General features: G+C 51.3%; 1 protein-coding gene and 1 long non-coding RNA gene across 12 annotated transcripts in view; one reads left to right on the top strand and one right to left on the bottom strand.

Annotated features, from left to right (window-relative positions):
* The window catches only part of LOC110597157 (uncharacterized), a 134,005-nt gene that overhangs the window by 77,008 nt on the left and 38,398 nt on the right, over positions 1-18,599 (top strand). The window lies entirely within an intron of this gene.
* On the bottom strand, positions 5,476-10,537 carry LOC144378603 (cilia- and flagella-associated protein 144-like). The gene is made up of 3 exons (XM_078053121.1): positions 10,346-10,537; positions 9,298-9,401; positions 5,476-6,421 (listed from the first exon to the last, which is right to left on the bottom strand). Exons 1-3 carry the CDS (start codon positions 10,380-10,382, stop codon positions 6,311-6,313), a joined length of 252 nt encoding a protein of 83 aa, XP_077909247.1. The 5' UTR covers positions 10,383-10,537; the 3' UTR covers positions 5,476-6,310.

Below are 18,599 nucleotides of genomic sequence, written 5' to 3'. Positions count from 1 at the left end.
TGGCCTGGCCTTGCTAAGTTAGAGGTCCTGAGACAGCAAGTCCATCTGCTTTTGTTTAAGGACATTCATCCTCTGTCTCTCACGCACTGTCCTACCTGGAGAGGAGCCGTCCTGCTGGACAGGGCAGAGTGGACGTGAAAAGAGTGGCCAGCCCAGCCCCACCCCACACCAGGTTTTGGTCCTCACACTGCAGGGTCAAAGCCACAAGTCAGGAGCACGTGTGCTATCCACGGGGAGATGGCCATGTGGGCTCCACCTGGTTTGCTCATTCTTGAAGGTTTGCACACTGTAAAACTCGATGCTTGACATATTTATCAGGTGCTCAGTGTTGGAAGGCAAAGACTCTGCTGAAGTGTGAACACAGAGCTCTCACTGTGAGGGGCAATCCAGGGTCAGCAGAGAAAGGCTGTCAATGGGGGAAGTAATGTTGAGGATCAGGGCTGTTATCTTCCCCTTTCAGCAGAAAACTATGGGTTATTAGCACATAACTTACTCACCTGTGAAGTGAATAAAGGCAGTGATTATGATACAACATTTTAATAGAAAAACAGAAGGATGAACTGATTTAAATAGTATCAGGAGTTATTATCTCCCAAGTTACTTTGCTCTTAAATTTGAAGTCAGATCATGCACACATAGCCATTTCAGTTAAATAATATCTTACCACAAATATGAACACTATAGGTCACTTGGACAGTTTATGTTGTCATCACAGAGAACTATATTGCGCAGCCTGGTGTCCAGGAGTCCCAGGAAGCTGCTGAGATCTGGAAACATTAAAACTGAGGATGTACTGTAACTACACAGTAATTGCAGAGGTCTGGTGGCCCATAAATAGTAAGTTATATTAGGGTTAGGGTTAGGGTTAGGGTTAGGGTTAGTCCTTATGAAATACTAGAGGACTCTCTACCCACTCCACAGAGAAAAAAGGTGAGACCTTAAGAGGGTCAGAAACTCCCCAGGGCACAGGCTCTGCTGGTCCAGGGAAGTCTAACTGCTCTAGGCTGTTTTTTGCTGAGCCAGAGTGGACAGAGAGTGTCGTGAATTAAACATGCATTAAACCAGTTAAGTCATCAGTACCTCACCCTGGGCAAGCCAAACTTTTAGGTTCTGAGTGGACCTAAAAGACTGTGAAGACCTGGTCCCTTCTTGCAAGGAGCACAGAGAAAGGACAGGAATTGCCCTTGCAGTGTGTGTGGCAGGGTGTCCTTCAAGAATGGCTTTGATCAGAATCTCCAGGGTTTTGGCTTCTCTCTGGCTGGTGCACAAGAGAGAAGAGGAGGGCAGAACAGGGAGAGGACAGGGCAGGGCAGCAATGCAAGCGGGAGCCCAGGGCTGCACACAAGAGGTCCAGTCAGGACCCCTGTGCAGTTGGCCACAGCCACCATGGATGGATGTCAATTATGAAGAGTGAATCCTCAGCCTGCCTCGTCCCAGGAGCCTGGCTCCCTGTGCTCTGTCCAGCTTCCCCTGTCCTGAGACATAGCTGGTTCCCAGCAGAGCTCCTCTCCAGCTGTTTTCCTGATGTATGCCCTTTCTAGTTTTGCCTTCTTTCTCTCCACTGTCTTAACCTCTGGGGAAATTAAATAAAAACACTCAGCAGCATTCCAAGTGATGGAGAGAGAGAGAGAGCAAGATACCTCCTAGTGCTGACCTTCAGCAATTTAATGAGATCAAGCCCCGTGGAGAGCTGTGATCATTAGTTCACTACAGATCCAGGGAATGGCAGGTGGTCAGTGGAGACCAGGCACAGAGACTGCCATTGGTCCATGGTGAATGTCAAAGCCCAAGAGCACTAATGGGCACATGCGCCTTCCTGTCAGGGTGTTGTCCCCAGCCCTGACCATGAACATTCCTGGAGCTGAACTTGCTAATGAGGCCTTGGAGACTTCCCAGCTTTGCTCACAAAGAGAAGGGAGATTGAGGCTCATAATTCCTTATATTTTAAGAGCATCTTTGTTCTTCTCTGTTAGTGTTGTCGGTGTCCTATGTTTAAACCATTATAAAGGAGTATAATAGCACTGATGAGAATATGGGAAACGAGAAAAGGGAAAGGAATCCCCTGGGATACTCCATGCCCTTGTATAAAAATCGTTATGTCTATGCATAACTCATGCTATTCTACTCTATTCCAGTCCATTATTTTATTATTTATGGTGATGCTATGAATTGAACATGCAAGCACTCTACCATTGCACCACACCTCTGTGCCTAACTTAAACTTTAGCATTCTTCCAGTCTGCTATGTAGTTAAGCCCCTTTTCTGTGTAGATGTGGGGTGTCTTCTCAGATTACTGTGATGGTTGATTGATGTGACATGCACTTTTGAGGGCTCCTTGTTTGATTAACAAGCACATTGCTTCTCTGTTTGCTTATGAAACACTGTATCGTGAGGTTGCTTCTCTGGGTAGGTGGTGGAAGGTGGGTTATTGGGCTTTAGAATCCTGTCACCAAAGTGGTAGATGGGCTGCTGACCAGTGATGCCAGCCAACCACAGAGCACACTCAGGGCTCCCTGCTTGCCTAGCTCTTAGCAAGAGCATCTATATGGTCATTTATATGATTTTTTTATGACTAAGAAACCTGGGAATGTTTTCATGGGTATATTTTCCCCTCTCTATATATTGGGATTTAATTGCTCATGACATTTGCCCTTTTTAATATTAGGGATTTCTCAAAATTGGCCTGCTTTCTTTATAGAATAAGGGCATTCTTCTAAGTGTGATATTTGTTACAACTTCTTTACCCAAACCATTACTTTTATTTGTACTTTGATTTTAGGCCAGAGAAGTTCTAAATATTTATGTGCTGTGTCCCTCCCCTGACTCAGGCAATGGCAAAGCTCTACTGAGGTGGATGGCGCAAGGTGTCTATCCTCTGGAGGAGCGCAGTATGTTTCTGGGAATGGGCTGGTTTGTTTTTGTATTCCTTTACTAAGTATAGTTGGGACTTCTCGTATGACCATTTAGTATGAAGGAAAAAACATGACTTTCCCAATTAATGCAAGTACTTCTAAAGAATAGATCTATTTGCTCTAAATGCAATGACTCAGCTGTGGAGCCTAAATTGTTAATGTCTAATGAAAAACTCCCTGTATTCCTGTTCAGGAAGTTTTTGAGAAATTAAATTAAAATCTAGAGAAGAAAAATTAATGTTAAGAAGACAGATTAGTGCTTAGTAGTGGGCAAATTGTTCTTGTTCCTGTGCACAATGGTTTGTGCTCTTACTCTTGTGTGATTGAAATTAATAACAAGTTAACTACTTGCTGTAACCATGGCATCGGTTCCAGTAAGTAAGTCAAGAAAGAATAGTCAAGGTATAGGCCAATAGTTTGGGACATTTCTAACTAAGTTAACTAAGCAGAAACAGCTCAAAGCAATACAGGAACTGAAAGTAAAAATGCTTGCTTATGCATAAGCCAAGGTACATTCTTCTATTCTAATGTAGCTATGTAATACTTTGTTTCTTTGAATAATGATTCCTGTTTTGTAACTACAAAGTACTGTGAGCCTACCAAAATGAAAAGTATATATGATCAACTTCACAAGTAAAGATTGGGATTCAGCACTTTGGTGTCTGTGTTGTTTCTCCACCCCTCTTTCGCCGACTCCTCACCATCCGTTCGTCTCCTGAGACCCCCTGTTGGAGCTGGTCTTCGACATTTATGTACTTAAAACATTTATTTGGTCACTTTTTACTCTTGAGTTTATTTGGGAAAGTCATTCCCCATGCAAATATTTGATTAATATGCAATTCCATTTTGGTTCAGCTTTCATACTTTTAAAAATATGCACTATTCTAATATCTTGAGGATTAATTTGGTCTTGGTTGAGAACTCTGAAACTCTGGGTTCTCTATAAGGCCAAGGACACGGTACCTCTACCCTTCAAGATCTCGCCAATGAGACCTAACTTTCATTTCTGGCAGAAGAATTGAAGTGATGTCCAGGAACCTCCTGCCCTTGAGTCCCAGCCCTCTCTCTGTGGGCATGGGACAGGCCATCTTGAGAAGCCTCTTCTCACCCCTCTCTCATGTGGGAAATCTGGTAGGAGATGTGAGTCCCAAGATAGTGTTAGGTTGGTCTTCAGCAAAGAACACCAGCAGTGCCAGCCCCTGCTGGCCTCTGTCCCCAGCTCTCCCCAGCTCTCCTCTGCAATACAGTAGATCCAATAGCAGGGAGCTGGGTTTCTTTGTCTTTCCCTTTTGTATGCAGTCATTTTCCTGTGAAAAAACTGCTCTCTGTGAAGAACTGACACAATCCTTGGTGACCACCTAACTCGGAAAGTGTGTATTTATTATTATTGTTGTTGATTTGTTTGCTTCTGCAGCACTGAGGCAATTGACCACTGAGAAACATCCCTTTTTCTTTTCTGTTTTGAGACATGATCTCTGGAGGTGGTCCAGGCTGGTCTAAAGTTGCATTTTCCTTCCTCAACTTCCAGAGTTAAATTTAGGGTGAAGGATGAGCAAGAGTGGACAGGAGAGCAGCAGGGAAGCTGGCTTCAGGAGGAGCAAGAACCAGAATGTGCAGAGGCACAGAGACGAGCAAGGGCAGGCCCTGAGGGAGGACTGGCCACGATAGCATCACTGGGGATCAGTGCCAGGCAAGGAGTGGGGAGGGAAGGCTGGCCAGGGCTGCGTATCTGCCTGGAGAGGAGCTGGGACTTCACCAGTGGGTAGTGGGGACACTCGGGGGCTCACTCATGATAATGAGCTCACGCTCCTGTTTTAAAGACCATGGCAGCACCTGTGTGACCAGTGGGCTTGAGGAAACAGGGACATCCTAGTGACTTTTGCACAAGCCCAGAGGAGCAGTGGTAATGCCCTGAAAGTTTAGAGGGTGGGAGAGAAGATGGACTGAAGCATTCAAGAGCTTGGGCCAGTGGCACTCATGATAGGGCTGGTGGTGTGACAGCAGGTGGACCGACAGCTGGCTCTCAGGCCTCCTGTTGGGGACTGACAGGCAGTGGGGGCACCTGCCCACATCAGGGCACCTGTGAATAGCTGGATGCAGTCCAGGCAAGAGATGACACCACATGGAGATGCTGAATTTTGTGAGCGTAAGAAGTGGCACATTTAGGTATTTGCTGCAGTTACAGCTTCTCCAGAGGAAATGGAGAAACTGAGGGCACTAGGCAAGGTCGGGTTAAAACACAAAGCTTTCCAGAGGTGGGGACAACCACACAAGGCATGCAGATGCTTTCCTGCCATTTGCTTTCTTGTTTTTCTTGCTCTGTGCACAGAGCTTGTGTGGGGGTCTCTCACCCTTCTACAACACGGTTTCTAACCTGAGTATGTCTTCAGCTTTCCTGATGGTCCATGTGTCCCCATTCTCTGTGCTGTGGACTCAACATCCTACTTTAAATCCTGCTGCAGTCCGGGACTGCAGCAAAATAAGCGGGGGTGGGGTGGGGGGGGTGGGGGGGTGGGGGGGTGGGTGGTGACGAATAACTTGTGTACGTTGATACAGCAGGAGTATTAGCCGTTTATTGTAGGACAACAGAGGTATTTATACATTTTGCACAGCTTATCTTAATTAGCATAAACTAGATACAGCAGTCAACCAATAAGGAATCTCCACACTTAATGGCTCACTTTTGTTACTTCTCAAACCACTCCCTCTGGCATTTTGCTAGGCATCATCCAGACTTGTTTACGAACTCTAACATTCCCCTGGCAAAATGCCAGGCGCCATCCTAACTTGTTTATAGACCTTAACAAAATCCCTTTATCACCTTTCCTTGGTGTCTGGGAAGGCAGAGATCACTACTAAGCCCTGGTCTGCTTCTCCACCTGGCATTCTCCAGCTGGGGGACTCGTGGACTTGGGCAGAAATGAGAAAGTGGGACTCAGGGCAGAAGCCAGACCTGGGTTTCTAGAGTTGTGTGGCCAGCGCCTGCCCCCAGGCAGGGCAAGTTTGGCGTGAAGGTGTCCTGAGCTGCAGCCTGACCTCCCTGCACACGTGGGACTCTCTCTCCTAACATGTAGCTGCAGCTCAGCCAACCCCAGGGGCTACACTCCACCCACGTCAAATTAGACAGTGGCAGCTGGACTCACGGTGCTGTCTGGGCCTCGCTTCCTTTTCCTGTGGGCACTGCAAACACCTTGGCTGCCAAGGCCACCACCATGAGGCAAGTGGGGCCTCCTGAGCTGCTCTTGGTCTGACTGTTGCCCAACTTAGGACTGTACATAAAGGGGTTGTGGTTTGTAAAATGAGATGCGCTGCAGGTTTGCTTTCTAGCAAAACCACCTTTATTTCCCTGGACAGCACACTGGGCGCTCAGCGCAAAAGCCGGCTCTTCCGCGGAGAGCTACTTGCGGTGGTCCTTCTCCCCCAAGAGCCACAGTTTGACCTTGTACAGAGTGATGTCCTTGTAGACCCTGAAGTGGTTCAGCCTGTGGTCCTGGCGCTCTGGGATGACCTAGATGGAGGCAGGGGCAGCAGAGCTGGTCAGGAAGGGGAAGAACTGGACCCAATTGGGCCTCCTTGACAGGTGGCCCCAGGGCTCTCCTGGTCAACGCTGCTTGTAAAACTGCGAAACCAGCGCTTAGAGCGTCCCAAGAACAAGAGGCGTCACCTCCGCAAAGCTGGGGCTCCTCCCTGCCCGCTGCCTACATGGAGGGCAGCCTGCGGGTCCCCTGGGAAGTCTTAGGTCCCAGGGACCTTGCATCAAACACCCCGGTTCACTGTGTTTTCTCTCATTTCCTGGTACCTGGTCTCATCCCAGCTTCCTTCAGGGAAAATGGAAGCTGAGAAGTGACCCCACCCCACCCCTGGGCCCCAGGAAGCAGGACTGCAGCACATCTGGGGCTGGTGCCCCTGGCTGCATGGACACAGGGAAGGCCGATTCCTGGCTTCCTTCCTGTGAACTGTCCAGTCCTGCAGGACTAACGGAGCAGGGCAGCTGCTTGCCCCACCGTGGCCCAATTGTGCTGCGTTTCACTTCCCTTTCTACACCGTTTCCTCTTCCTTCTGAGGCAGGGGGCACCACAGCCAGGCTGCCCAGAGCCAGTGGGCCTCTGTGCTAGGGTGCCAGGGACACCTGGGGGCGGTGCTGTGCCTGTCCCCGGTCAGCATCCGCACACGCTAAGTGTTCAGCAGGTGCTTGAATGGAAAGGGAGTGTGTGGGGGGGTCACAGTGAGCCAAGGGGAGGGAAGACCTCAGCACATGCACCTTAGAGAAGCTGCCCTGAGGGTCACTCAGGAACGTATATGCTCATTCCATCCCAGGCTGCGAGGGTGTGTGTGAATGTGTATGTGTGTGTGTGTGTGTGTGTGTGTGTGTGTGTGTGTATATGTGTGAGTGTGTATGTGTGTGTATTGAGTGTGTGAGCGTGTATGAGTGTGTGAGGATGTGTGTGTATTTTTGTGTGTATGTGAATGTGTGTGTGAGTGTATGTATGAGTGTGTGTGTGTATGTGTGTGTGTGTGAGTGTATGTGTGAGTGTGTGTGTATGTGTGAGTGTATATGTGTGTGTGAGTGTGTGAGTATGTGTGAGTGTGTGTGGGAGTGTGAGTATGTGTATGTGTGTATGTATGTGAGTGTGAGTGTGTATGTGTGTATGTGTGAATGTGTATGTGTGGGAGTGTGTGAGAGTGTGTGTGTTATGTGTGAATGTGTGTATGTGTGTAAATGTGAGTGTGTGAATGTGTGTGGGTGTGAATGTGTGTGGGTGTGAATGTGTGTGAGTATATGTGTGAGTGTGTGTATGTGTGTATGTGTGTGTGTGTGTATGTGTGTGTGTTGGTGTGTGTGAGTGTTTGGACACGCATCCCACATGAGGATATATTTTCAGCAAGTGTTACCCAGAGACACAAGGCAAAGAGGTGCCCACTGAGCCTTGCTTCCCAGGGGTCCCTGGACTGAGGTTGAGGTGCTCTGAATAGGGCGAGGTCCTGCTAGGGACAGGGTCCCCACATTGGGGCCCATGGAGCACATCAATCACGTCTTCTGCCCCAAGCACAGTGCTCTGAAAGCCCAGCTTCTTTACCTTTGATGTTCCCACAACACCTGGATCTAATCTGGGGGGCTTACTTCCTTCCTTGATCCCTGTGCCACCTGAGGGCACTGTCCCCACATGTGTGATGGACAGACTGAGTGCTGGCAGGCCCCTTGGGACTCAGACACAGAATTCTATCCTCGAGGCCTGGAAGGGTCTAAGCAGGGCAGGCCTGGCTGGGCCCACACTCATCCTTCCTGTGGTGTGTGCTGACTGCAGGAGACGCCCTGTGGTGCAGGAAGCAACCTTCCCATGGTATGTGATGCCCCCAGCTCTCTGGTGCTTTGCTAAGATGCACACTGTCCCCTGGGCTGACTTGTCTTCACCAGGCTCCCTTCCCTCCCACCTCTCTCTCACTGGACAAGGACTCTCCTGGACTAAACTCCACTCAGGCCGTCCTCCTTTTAAACCAGGCCTGACTTAGGGCCTTCTGTTGTCACCTCTGCATTGTCCAGTTTCAGTAAAACTCCGGCTGAGCAGTGTAGCAAGATCCACCACCCTGGGTGTTGACTGTCCTGGGTGTTTGTGGGCTCCTTGCCGTCTGTCCCCCAGAGCAGGTCTGGTCCCTGCCCTGCCTTCAGCAAGAATCCAGCCAGGTCAGCTTAGCCAGGACCCCTCACCCAAACGTTCCCCCCAGTGATTCCCCCCCCCTTACACCTCCATCTTTAGCTTGTCCAGCTGCCCAGTCTCTCCCACCCTGCTGGAGCCTCTGCCCTAACCACAGACCTCTTGGATCAAGCCTTCCGTGTGGTCTTTAGAAATCACTGATCCCTGATTCTTTACTCATGTTCAATCAAGGTCTTGAGCAGTTTCCTCTGAAGTCCCCTCTTTCACTGATAGACCTCAGGGCTGTCCCTTCCCTCTGTGTTGCCTTGCTTCCCATCTCTGAGCCTCACCTCCTGCTTTTGGGGTGAGCTCTTCTCTGTGAGTGGTGGCCTCCTGGGGATGTCTTCCTGCCTGGAGCAGCACCTGACTGACCTGGGCTGGGCTCAGGGACTCCTTTCTGCTCTTCCATCTGCATCACAGGAGCCTGGCCATGTTTACTGAGCAGGTGCTGTGTGCGGGGCACTGTCCCAGGTACTGCTCCTCTTAGCAACCCTGTGAGGCAGGTTCTGTGGTGTCCCCATTCATGACCAGGATCAGCACCACACAGTGGCTTAGAAACTCACCCTAGGTCTCAGGATAGCAAGGAAGGACAGAATCCAAGCCCCTGCCAGCTGGCTGTCTACTCTGTTCTCAGCCACTGCCCGCACCACCCTGTATTCCTACTGCTGCCCGGAGCAGGGGCCTCGCTTACCAAGGGCTCTGCCTCCCAGCCGATCTCCTGACTTTCTGTCTGTGTCTCTGGGTACTTCTTCCGGGGTCTCTGAGCAGCATGGTGAATGAGATTCAGAAACCTGACTGGAGAGGAGTCTCAAGTTAGAAGCCGCCCGTGTCCTTTTCCTGGCCACACCACTCTAGGGCCACAGAATTCTGTGTGCAGAGCAAGGGCCTGAGACAGGGGCATCTGGTTCTCAGCCATGTGTCAGCAAATGTTTTGAGTGCAAACTGCCAGGCACTGTTCTGGACCCTGGGGCAGGGCTGTGACAAATATGGGCCCCCCCGGGAGTCCAGGGCAGGGAGGAACAGAGGTCAACTCCTCTGCTCTCAGAACATGCAGTTGCTGCCCTCCTGTGCCTCTCCATCATGTGGGGTCCTTCCACAGCCTCCCGTCTGACACACTGGACCACCTGTGCCCACCTGCCCCAACAATCCCACATCCCCTGCCTGATGAAGGCACCTGTTCTTCATGCTGTCGCCCATGATCCCACCCCACACACTGGTGGAGGCTCTTACAGGCTGCCCTCTTGCCTCTGCCTCATTGTGCTGAGACCCCTGGGCCCATCCCACTGCCTGTCATCAGGTAAAGTGGAAACATGAACAGGACTGTGTTTACTGAGCATGATGAGCCGGGTTCAGCTCTAAGCACCTGTGGTGTTTTGCTTGGTCCTTCCATCAACTCTAAGAAAGGGGCTGAGAGGTCAACAACCTGGCCGAAGCCTGCGGTTAAGGAGTGGCAGCACCAGGACATGAATCCAGTTCCTAGGCCTTTAGAACCCACCTGTGTGAGTAACGTCTGAACATCTGTGAATGAATGACTCCTATTTTCAGGCCATGGGGACTCTTGTGGATGACAGTAATGAGTTGGCATGTGTTTGCACATCAGTCTCTCTGAGCCTGGTCAGTAGAGTAGAGACCACAGCAGAAGATCCTGAGGTTTCCCTGAAGTGACTCTGCCTGCGAGTTCTCTGAGCCCCCTGCCTCTCTCTGCCCCATCTCACGAAGTCTCTGACCTCAGGGCTTACCATCTTCAGGTTCCTCCAAGTTATCATGCCACGACATGGGCTTCCTGGTGATTGCGTGAACTGGAGAAGAGCAGGGACACAGTGCAGGTCAGAGCCCAACCCCTGCTCTTCTGCCACTCACCCTAGACCACACTCCCATTCTGCACCCATGGAGTGCCTAGGCCTGGGGGGGATTCTGGCTAGGTGCTGGGAACAAGGTCCCACAGCCCTCGAGGACCTAGGGTCTGGCCTGGCACTGTCCAGGGCAGTAGCAACAAGCCACAGGCTACTAGGATTTTTGTTTGTTTATTCATTCACTCATTTATTTATTACAGTGAGCTAACCCTAACCCTAACCTGAATCCAGCCCTCTTTACTTTTATTTTGAGACCAGTCTCTGTTGAGGTCATCCTTAAACTTGCACTCTCCCTGCCCCAAGCTCCCTGTTGCCAGAATACAGGTGTGTGTCACTGTGCCCAGCAGAAAAAGTCTTCTGAGCATGCGCCCCCCCCCTAAGATACGAAATGTACATGTCATCTTTATGTAAAATTATGTGCATATTAGAAAAGCACAATATTTTTCTTTGTAGTACAAGTAAACAGAAATGCAAGCTACAGTATTTTCTCACTTCACCACAATGGCCACATTAATCCTGTGCCCAAGGGAAAGAACTGGAGGAAATCACTTTTCCCAGAATGGTTGTGGCCTGAGGGATTATTTAGCTTGTTGGGATGGACTAAACTATATTTTCTCCTGAAATCAGTGGTAGGGACTCCAGAAGACAACTAGAAGAATTCTAAGCAGAAGTACTGAGTGTCCTGAAGACAGCTAGGCTGCAGGGGTGCTGGTTACAGAGGCCCAGAGTGGGGGGCTCAGGGAGGAGGAGCAAGTGGGCAGTTACAATGGGGGCTGTGGCATGAGTGTTCAGAGGTGGAGGAGAGAGGATCCTGGTCAGGAGCCTAGCAGCCATGGGGAGCAGGAACTTGGGTGGGGTGGTGGAGGGCAGTTGGGAATAAAGCTAGGGAGGAATCAGAGCTAATTCCAAAGGGGTGGAAGCACTGGCTGTGTTAAGGTAGCTCAGAAGTAGCAGAGACTACACAAGTGTTCTGCAGAGGGATGGACGTAACCAAACTGGCCTCTTAGGGTAGGTCTAGCCAGCAGTCCCTCGACATGGGTTGGGGTGGCTGGTTTGGAGGGAAGGAGCGTAGCTGGGAGTGCAACAGAGCAGCAGGCAGGAATGAGGATGACCCTGCTGGGACTGGGGAGTGAGGCTGGAGAGGGGCAGGTCCAGTCGCTGTTCAGAGGGTGGAATTAAGTGAGAGGTAGGTATGCCCCCAGTGTACCATTAGTCTTTCCCTGAGTTAGGAACAGACAAGGGTCAGGGGAAATGTGAAGCAGCAGCCATTCTGCTTCTGTGACTGCCAGGAGTGTGGACTGAGGGACGGAGGCCGGGGCTGACTCATGCTTCTCACATGGGAGGGAAAGGCCTAGCTGCCTTGTGCTGCCACAGGGCTTTCTGGAGAAGCAGAGGGTGGGCAAGGGATTCAGGGCCTCTAGCTTTCCAGAGGGCCAGTTTGAGGTCCCTAATGGTGAGTCCAAGGAAGTTAGCCAGGATATGGTCAGATGGCAGAGCTGGAGCTCATCTGAGGCCCAGTGTCCTTTAGGGGCTGCTGATGCTGCAGGATGAGGTAGATCTCACAGGAGTGTGCAGGGTGAGAGGAGTGTAGGGGAGGGTGCTTTCATCCTGGAGGACAGGGAGCGCTGCCCAGAGCCTATTCTCCTCAAATTTCCAGAGGAAAGGATTATGATGATAATAAAATCCTAAAATCCCTTTAGTATATGAAAATAAATCAAAATATAAACAAAAATAAAATCTAAAACCCCTGCAAAATGCAGTTACTTCAAAAGGAAAATTATTAGAAGCAACACGTAGCTGCTGCAGTGGTACACACCTGTAACTCCAGAGGTTTGTAAGCCTGAGGAAGGAGGATCATAAATTCTGAAGACAGCCTCAGTAACTTGGCCAGGCTGTGTCTCAAAATGGAAAATAAAAAGGACTAAGGATGTGGCTGAGAGCCCCTGAATTCAATCCATGGTAAACACACTCATGCACACACACAGACACAACCACACAAAACAACAACAACAACAACACACACACACACAAAACCACACACAAAGAAAACCAAACCCAAAAGAACCAAACAGTACTGCTTATATGCAGTACATTTGATCTCATCTTGTGGTGGATGCATTTCAATGCATCTGATGTGTCTCAGGAGGCCAGGTGGCCCTGGAATCCACCCTTCCTGGAGACCAGAGACCAGGACAGGCCTCTCCCTGCTGCCTGTGCGCCCACAACCTACCTCGCAGTGCCCTGCCTCTGTCCCCCAGTCCTCACCCTTGCGCAGGGGATTCACGTGGTACTCTGTGCAGAGCTTCTGTGTGCGCAGCTCTCGCAGGTACTGTTCCCGTAGGAACTGGTTCTGATGAACCTCGTCCTGGATCACCCTCTCTCTCTGGTGTCCAGCCATGGCCTGGCCAAGCTGGTGCTGTGGGGCTCTCTAAGTGCCCTCTGGATAGGGCAGTGCCAGATCTTCTGCTGTCTCCAGGCAACATTGTCCCAAGCCGTCTCCTGGCAACAGAGTCCTGGTTGGAATGCTCCAGTCTTCAGTCCTGGACCTCCCCTGGGTAGCTCAGTCCCCCGACTCCACTCACTGCCCCGTGCTCCCTCCTCTTAGGGCCCCAAGCAAGCACTGGACTCACCTGTCCCATCTTCTCAGATCAGAACCTGGGTACTGGAGCTGCCCTTGGACATCATCAGGGAAGGGCTCCAGGTCCAGAGGCAGGCCCAGGTATTGGACAGAAGGATTGACCTCACCTTGGCCAGTCATTTCCTAAAAAACATTTGGGGAGGAGTCAGGAAGCTCTCCCATTTTGAAGCAGATCTGGCAGATGCCCAGAATCAAGACCTATGGCTAGCTCACCCCTCCCCTCCCCAACACACACACACACTCGCCCAGGGCTGGCAGTTTGAATTTGAGAACACGTTCTGTCCAGTGTGGTTATAGACAGAACCACCCTTTCCCTATTGAAGTTCCTGGGACTTTAGTGTTTTTAACTGTGGTAAGATACACATGGCAGGAAATTTCCCACCTTGGGCCTTGGGGTGATGCCGAGTGTGTTCACACCCTGTGCAGCCCATCTCCAGAGCTGCTTCACACCCTGAGCTGGGCTCCCTGTCCCCTTCTCCAGCCCTGGCCACCACTTCTCCATTTCTGTGTCTGGATTCACCCCCCTGAACGCCTTATGTAACAGTTCACTTTAAAAGAACCCAAAGTGCCTCACCCAGAGAGGGAGGCCCCCTGGCCCCATGAGCACCTCACCTTGACCCTACAGCCTGTGCTCTCCTTACTGGGGACCCTTCTCCTTGGTTTATTCATGCATTTATGAGACGGAATGTCCAGGAGGGCTTAGGGCAGGGACCACAGTTGGACATACTGGCTGTGTGGAGGCTTCCGCAGGGTCCTGGGTGACTCCTGACCTCATGCCTGCTGCTCCTGCAGGCTCCTGCAGCTGGCTGCTCAGCAGGAGAGGGAAGGAATGACTCTGGAAAAAGGATCCTGCTGAAGCTCTTTCTGCCATGGTGCTAAGACAGATGAGGGAGAGTCCAGACAGCAGTAGGACAGCCAGGATCTGGTCGTGGAACAAGGGGTCTGGTAACTGACCTCAGAAATGCTCCAGGCTGATTGTGGGGCTATCATCCTCCTGTGTCGCCTGGGTCCACCTGCTCAGGCTGCTGGAAGAAGGTCCCAGGGACTGTGACCTGCACCCACAGTAGGAAGACCGTCTCCCTTGGATGAGTGTGTCAACCATGCTGCCTGGTTGGGAGGCTGGATTGTGGGTGGGACTGGATTATGGAGACTTAGAAGTGAGATCTGGGAGGAGGAGAGGGGATATAGATGGGGGAGTGACGGGAAAGGCAAGCCAGATGAACAGGGGGGAGGGCAGGCAGGTGATGGGGCTGGAGGGTGGGGGCACAGGAGGGGGGCGCGGGCGTTGAGCTTTATCCACAGGAGGAAGCTTCTTAGTCATGTCTTTAGACAGTCCTAGCTACTCACTGGCCAACCAGTGACTGACCCTTGCCAGAGGGCCTCCCTCAGTTCTCTCCTCAGATTCCATGATGGAAGGCCCTTTGGGACAGGCACAGCCCCACCCTGTAAGGCACTGACAGTCCCCACCATCCAGGGACTGGTCCCATGTCTATGTTGAAGAGTGGTCACTGGACACAGCAGAGAGAGAGATGCTGTACTAGGAGTCCATGTCCTTGGGGGATTTCAGGCTGCCCACTTCAGGCAGAGACTGATCAGAGGGCTAGGTGACACTTCTGTGCCTGGGTCCTAGGACACACTTTGGTGGTGCCGAGTGTGTTCTCACCCTGTGCAGGGAAGTGGGATGGGAAAGTGGAATCAGTGTCCCAGTGGATTAACTCACTGTGTTTCCAGAACCCTTTCCTATCATCTAACTCCCTGCCTGAACAGAGGTAGAGAGAGGGGAGAAGAGGTGTCCATTCTGCAATGAGGAGGACTCTGGAGACTAGGGAGGGGGCTGCCTTGAGCAGGGAGTGGAGTCAGAGCAGGTGGGACCAGTAAAACTTCTAGAAACTTCTGTGTGTCTTCGGTGGCCAGTAGATATCAGCAGTGCCCGACATGGGTGGGGTATGGGTTTTTAGGATCTTAAGTCCAGCAGTAGAGAAATAATCTCTAAGAGGAGGGTTTCTATCGTAGCTATGAATCAGCTCAGTGCCCATGTGTGGAGCAGGCCTTAGACATTTACCTGGAGAAGTAGCTCCTCACACCACACCCCAGTCCCCACTCCCAGCAGGAAGCTGCACCTGGGAGGCTGTCCAGGTGAATGCCACCAGGGAAGCCACTCCTCCTTTTTGTGCAGTGTTCCTAAGCAGTGAGTGATCAGGGTGCAGATGGTTTTCACTGGCCTCGTGTTCACCCAGCACTCGAGGAAGAAAGCACCATGGGTCAGGTCGTGTGTTGCAGTGTTTCTTGGGTCTTCAGTTCTCTTGGAGAAGATAGAAAGTGGAATGGAAAACTGCTCCATTCAGAGGCCCCAAATCAAGCCTAGGAGACACTGGTGTAGAAGTTAGAAGCTTTTCCTGGAGGACGTGCCCATCAGGTTCATTTTACCTGGGCTTAAAAACTTTCTAATTCAAGGAGAAATCGCTGCTTGGTACAAGGTCAAAAGATTGATCCCACCATTCACAAGCTGCCCAGCTGCTCCAGCTGCACCAGAGCTGGGCTTCAGAGTGGTCCTGGGGTTCAGGGTGGACTTAACACACTCAGAGGGACTGTGTGGGCAGTGCCTTTATGCAGAGGAAACGTGTGACAGTCACTAGGGCCCAGTGAGTAACAGGTGACGCCTGGGCTGAGATCCCTGCTAGAGCCATGAGGCCCTGGCAGGTCCTGTGGCCCCTCCCCTCCTCTCCCTACTGCTGTGTTCCACGTTGACTGTCGACTGCTGACACAGAGTAGGTTTGGGGCCAAAAATAACTATGTGCAGAGATGCCTGGAGAGGACAGAGGCACTCTGCCTGTCCACCCAGGGAGAAAGGACTGAGGGAGACCCTTTGGGGTTGGGGATCCAGAGCGAGGCATGGATGGCTCCAGGGCAGTGGATAGTGGGTTTGCTTTTCCATCTCACCCGAGTCTGGTCCTTCACAACTGGTGTAGATCATGGGGCCTCATCTCCTGAGTCTGACAGCAGCCCAGTTAGGTGGCCTAGAGACGTTTGGCCTCTTGTTCCTCTCCTGGGGGTATGGACACCCACAGATGACAGCTGACTTGCAGAATCACAGCACTGCTGAGTGAGGGACCAGGGGTTGGAAGTCTTTAGATCCTGAGGACAGGGCTCCTGAGTAGCCGAGGCCTCCAGATCATGTCCTGACCCCTGGCGCTAGGACTTCCCTCAGTCTTTTTCTCAAATACTCCTGCCCAAGCTTCATGGCAGGATGGAGTTGATGCTGTGGAGGAGTAAGGGCAGGTGAGTTCCAAATCATAAATCCTTCCTTTTCCTCTGACTTGAAGCACCAAACATGACACAGTTTCCTACCAAGGATGTACTCAGAGGGTCTTTGGAAGGGGAGCCTGTGGCCTTGCATTCCCACCATCTTCACACTGCCTATTGTCGCTCAGTGTGTTTGGGAGCCCAGGTGACCAATCTTACATACTGGGGTGCCCTTTTGCCGCAAGTGGCTTAGTGCTCAGGATATTGTAAACCAACTGTCACAGGAGTGTCCTACAGAGAAGGAACTCCCCTTCACTGATGCATCCTGCATGGCATCCTTGGGAGTTGACTGGAGAGGTGGCCGTTGGGCAGGCACTTGGTTATCTAAGGAGCTGAGTCTGTGGCTCTGTGGTCTTGGTGTCTGCTTGGCTCAGCCTCAGGACCAGCCTGGTGAGAAGGGGCAAGGCCCCAGGAGCGCTGGGCGGGCACCTGCTGCCTCTTCCTTCCCCACCATGGGGGCCATGGAGAGTCTTACCTTTTCTTGGATAGGCCCCTCCATGGCCATCTTGACTTTACTGACAATGAGGAATCATGGACTCTGGTTCTGTTTGCAGTGCTGTGTGGAGTTGTCGACTAAGTCGGTTCCCTCCCTGTGTCCTGGCCAACCAACACAGAGGGAGTGAGTCGTGAGGAGAGACGCTCTTTGAACATGGAGGCTCTCTGCATCACCTTTTAGGGTGTGGGCCACCAGGTGCAGACCCCAGCTGATGGCCCAGGGGACACTGCAGTGCTCAGTCGTCTCAGTGGTCACGTCTGTAGTGTGCAGGAACAGGGCTCACACCTAATGTGCAGAATACAGGAAGCATCTCCCCAGTTCCCTCTGGGATTTGAAGATTGGTGGTGTGCTGGAGATACCTAAGTATGCAGGGCCTCCAGCAGCTGGACATTCCTCCTAGGTGGTATCTCCAGCCTCAGAGTTTGTGATCTGGCCAGAAGCACATGGCCCCAAACACCTTTTCCACTTGTGCCTTGGAAATGCCTACCGACCCACGTGCACAAGCTGCCTCAGGTGCCGTGAACTATGACTGTCAGATGATGGGTGGTGTTTGGGCCATCTCTAGGCTGGATAGTCCAGTCAGAGCTGGCAGTGCTGGAGTCCCCTGGCACATTGACTTAGGCCTGACTGAGTGGCCTCTCCAGGTTTTGGTTCATAGCATCCACACTGGACCTCGGGCACTGGCACCCGTCTGGCTCTTCCACTCAGCCACTTGTCTGCACCACTCATCTCTGCCATGGCCTGTCCACTTGTGGAAAAAGACACAGTGGACAAAAACGCCCACTGCATACTTCTGGGAGGGTGCTGGCCCCATCGGTGCAGGAAGAGAATGTGTTCTGATTTTTATTGTGGAAGTTGCCACTGATTATCATCCAGGGGACCCCCTTACACACCCTGAGGCACTCCCCCAGCAGCTGATCTGGGGCAGGGGTGCCTGGCCAGGCTTGTTACTTGGCAGTGTGCTTCTTTAGTAGCCTCCAACCCCTGTTCCCACAGCTGGCTGGCCCCATGCTGTGCTCAAAACAGCAGGCAGCAGCTCCCCTGGTGCCACATGGAGTGAGTCTTCAGAACCTTTGCTTCCTGGATACAAGTTCCTGATTGTCCTGAGGGCACTGCAGTCAGGGAGAGGAAAATCTCTGAGGTCCATAGCACCCTGGGAGCTATTTGTGCAGGTCTTTGGTACTCCTAAACTCTCCAGGCAGCCATGATGGGAAAGAGAGCTATTATAAAATACCGAAGTCTGGCCACTTTGTAAAGAAAAATGTTAATTTAGGTCACAGTCTTTTTTTGCTTTTTTTAAACTCTCAAAGCCCAAGATCAGGTGGTCTCCTCTGTTTGCTCTGAAGCATCACCTGACAGCATCACCACATGACAGGGAATCAAAAAGGGAGCAGCCACATGCACTGGGGTGCATGCTGTGGGGTGTCTCACTGTATGCAAAGCCTGGGTCCTCGTGGGTTCTGTCACTTATTTTGAAAGGAAAAGCTACAGATGGTCTGCAGACACTCCCAGGGATAAGCCAGAGGGACTCTCACTGATTCATTTGACCAGGAGGATCACGATTCTCACAGAAAGCCCTACAGGAAATAAATAGGCCGGGAGCGATGCAGAGATTTACACTCAGCACTTACATTTCAGTCAAGTGTGTTTTTTTTTAAGATTATTTTGTTTTACTTTGCTTTAAATTTCTCTAAAATGTGAAT

The sequence above is a fragment of the Ictidomys tridecemlineatus genome, chromosome 1, assembly GCF_052094955.1.
Source record: "Ictidomys tridecemlineatus isolate mIctTri1 chromosome 1, mIctTri1.hap1, whole genome shotgun sequence".
NCBI lineage: Eukaryota > Metazoa > Chordata > Mammalia > Rodentia > Sciuridae > Ictidomys > Ictidomys tridecemlineatus.
Note: the sequence above shows the minus strand (reverse complement) of the source record. Positions and strands in the feature narration are given on the sequence as shown.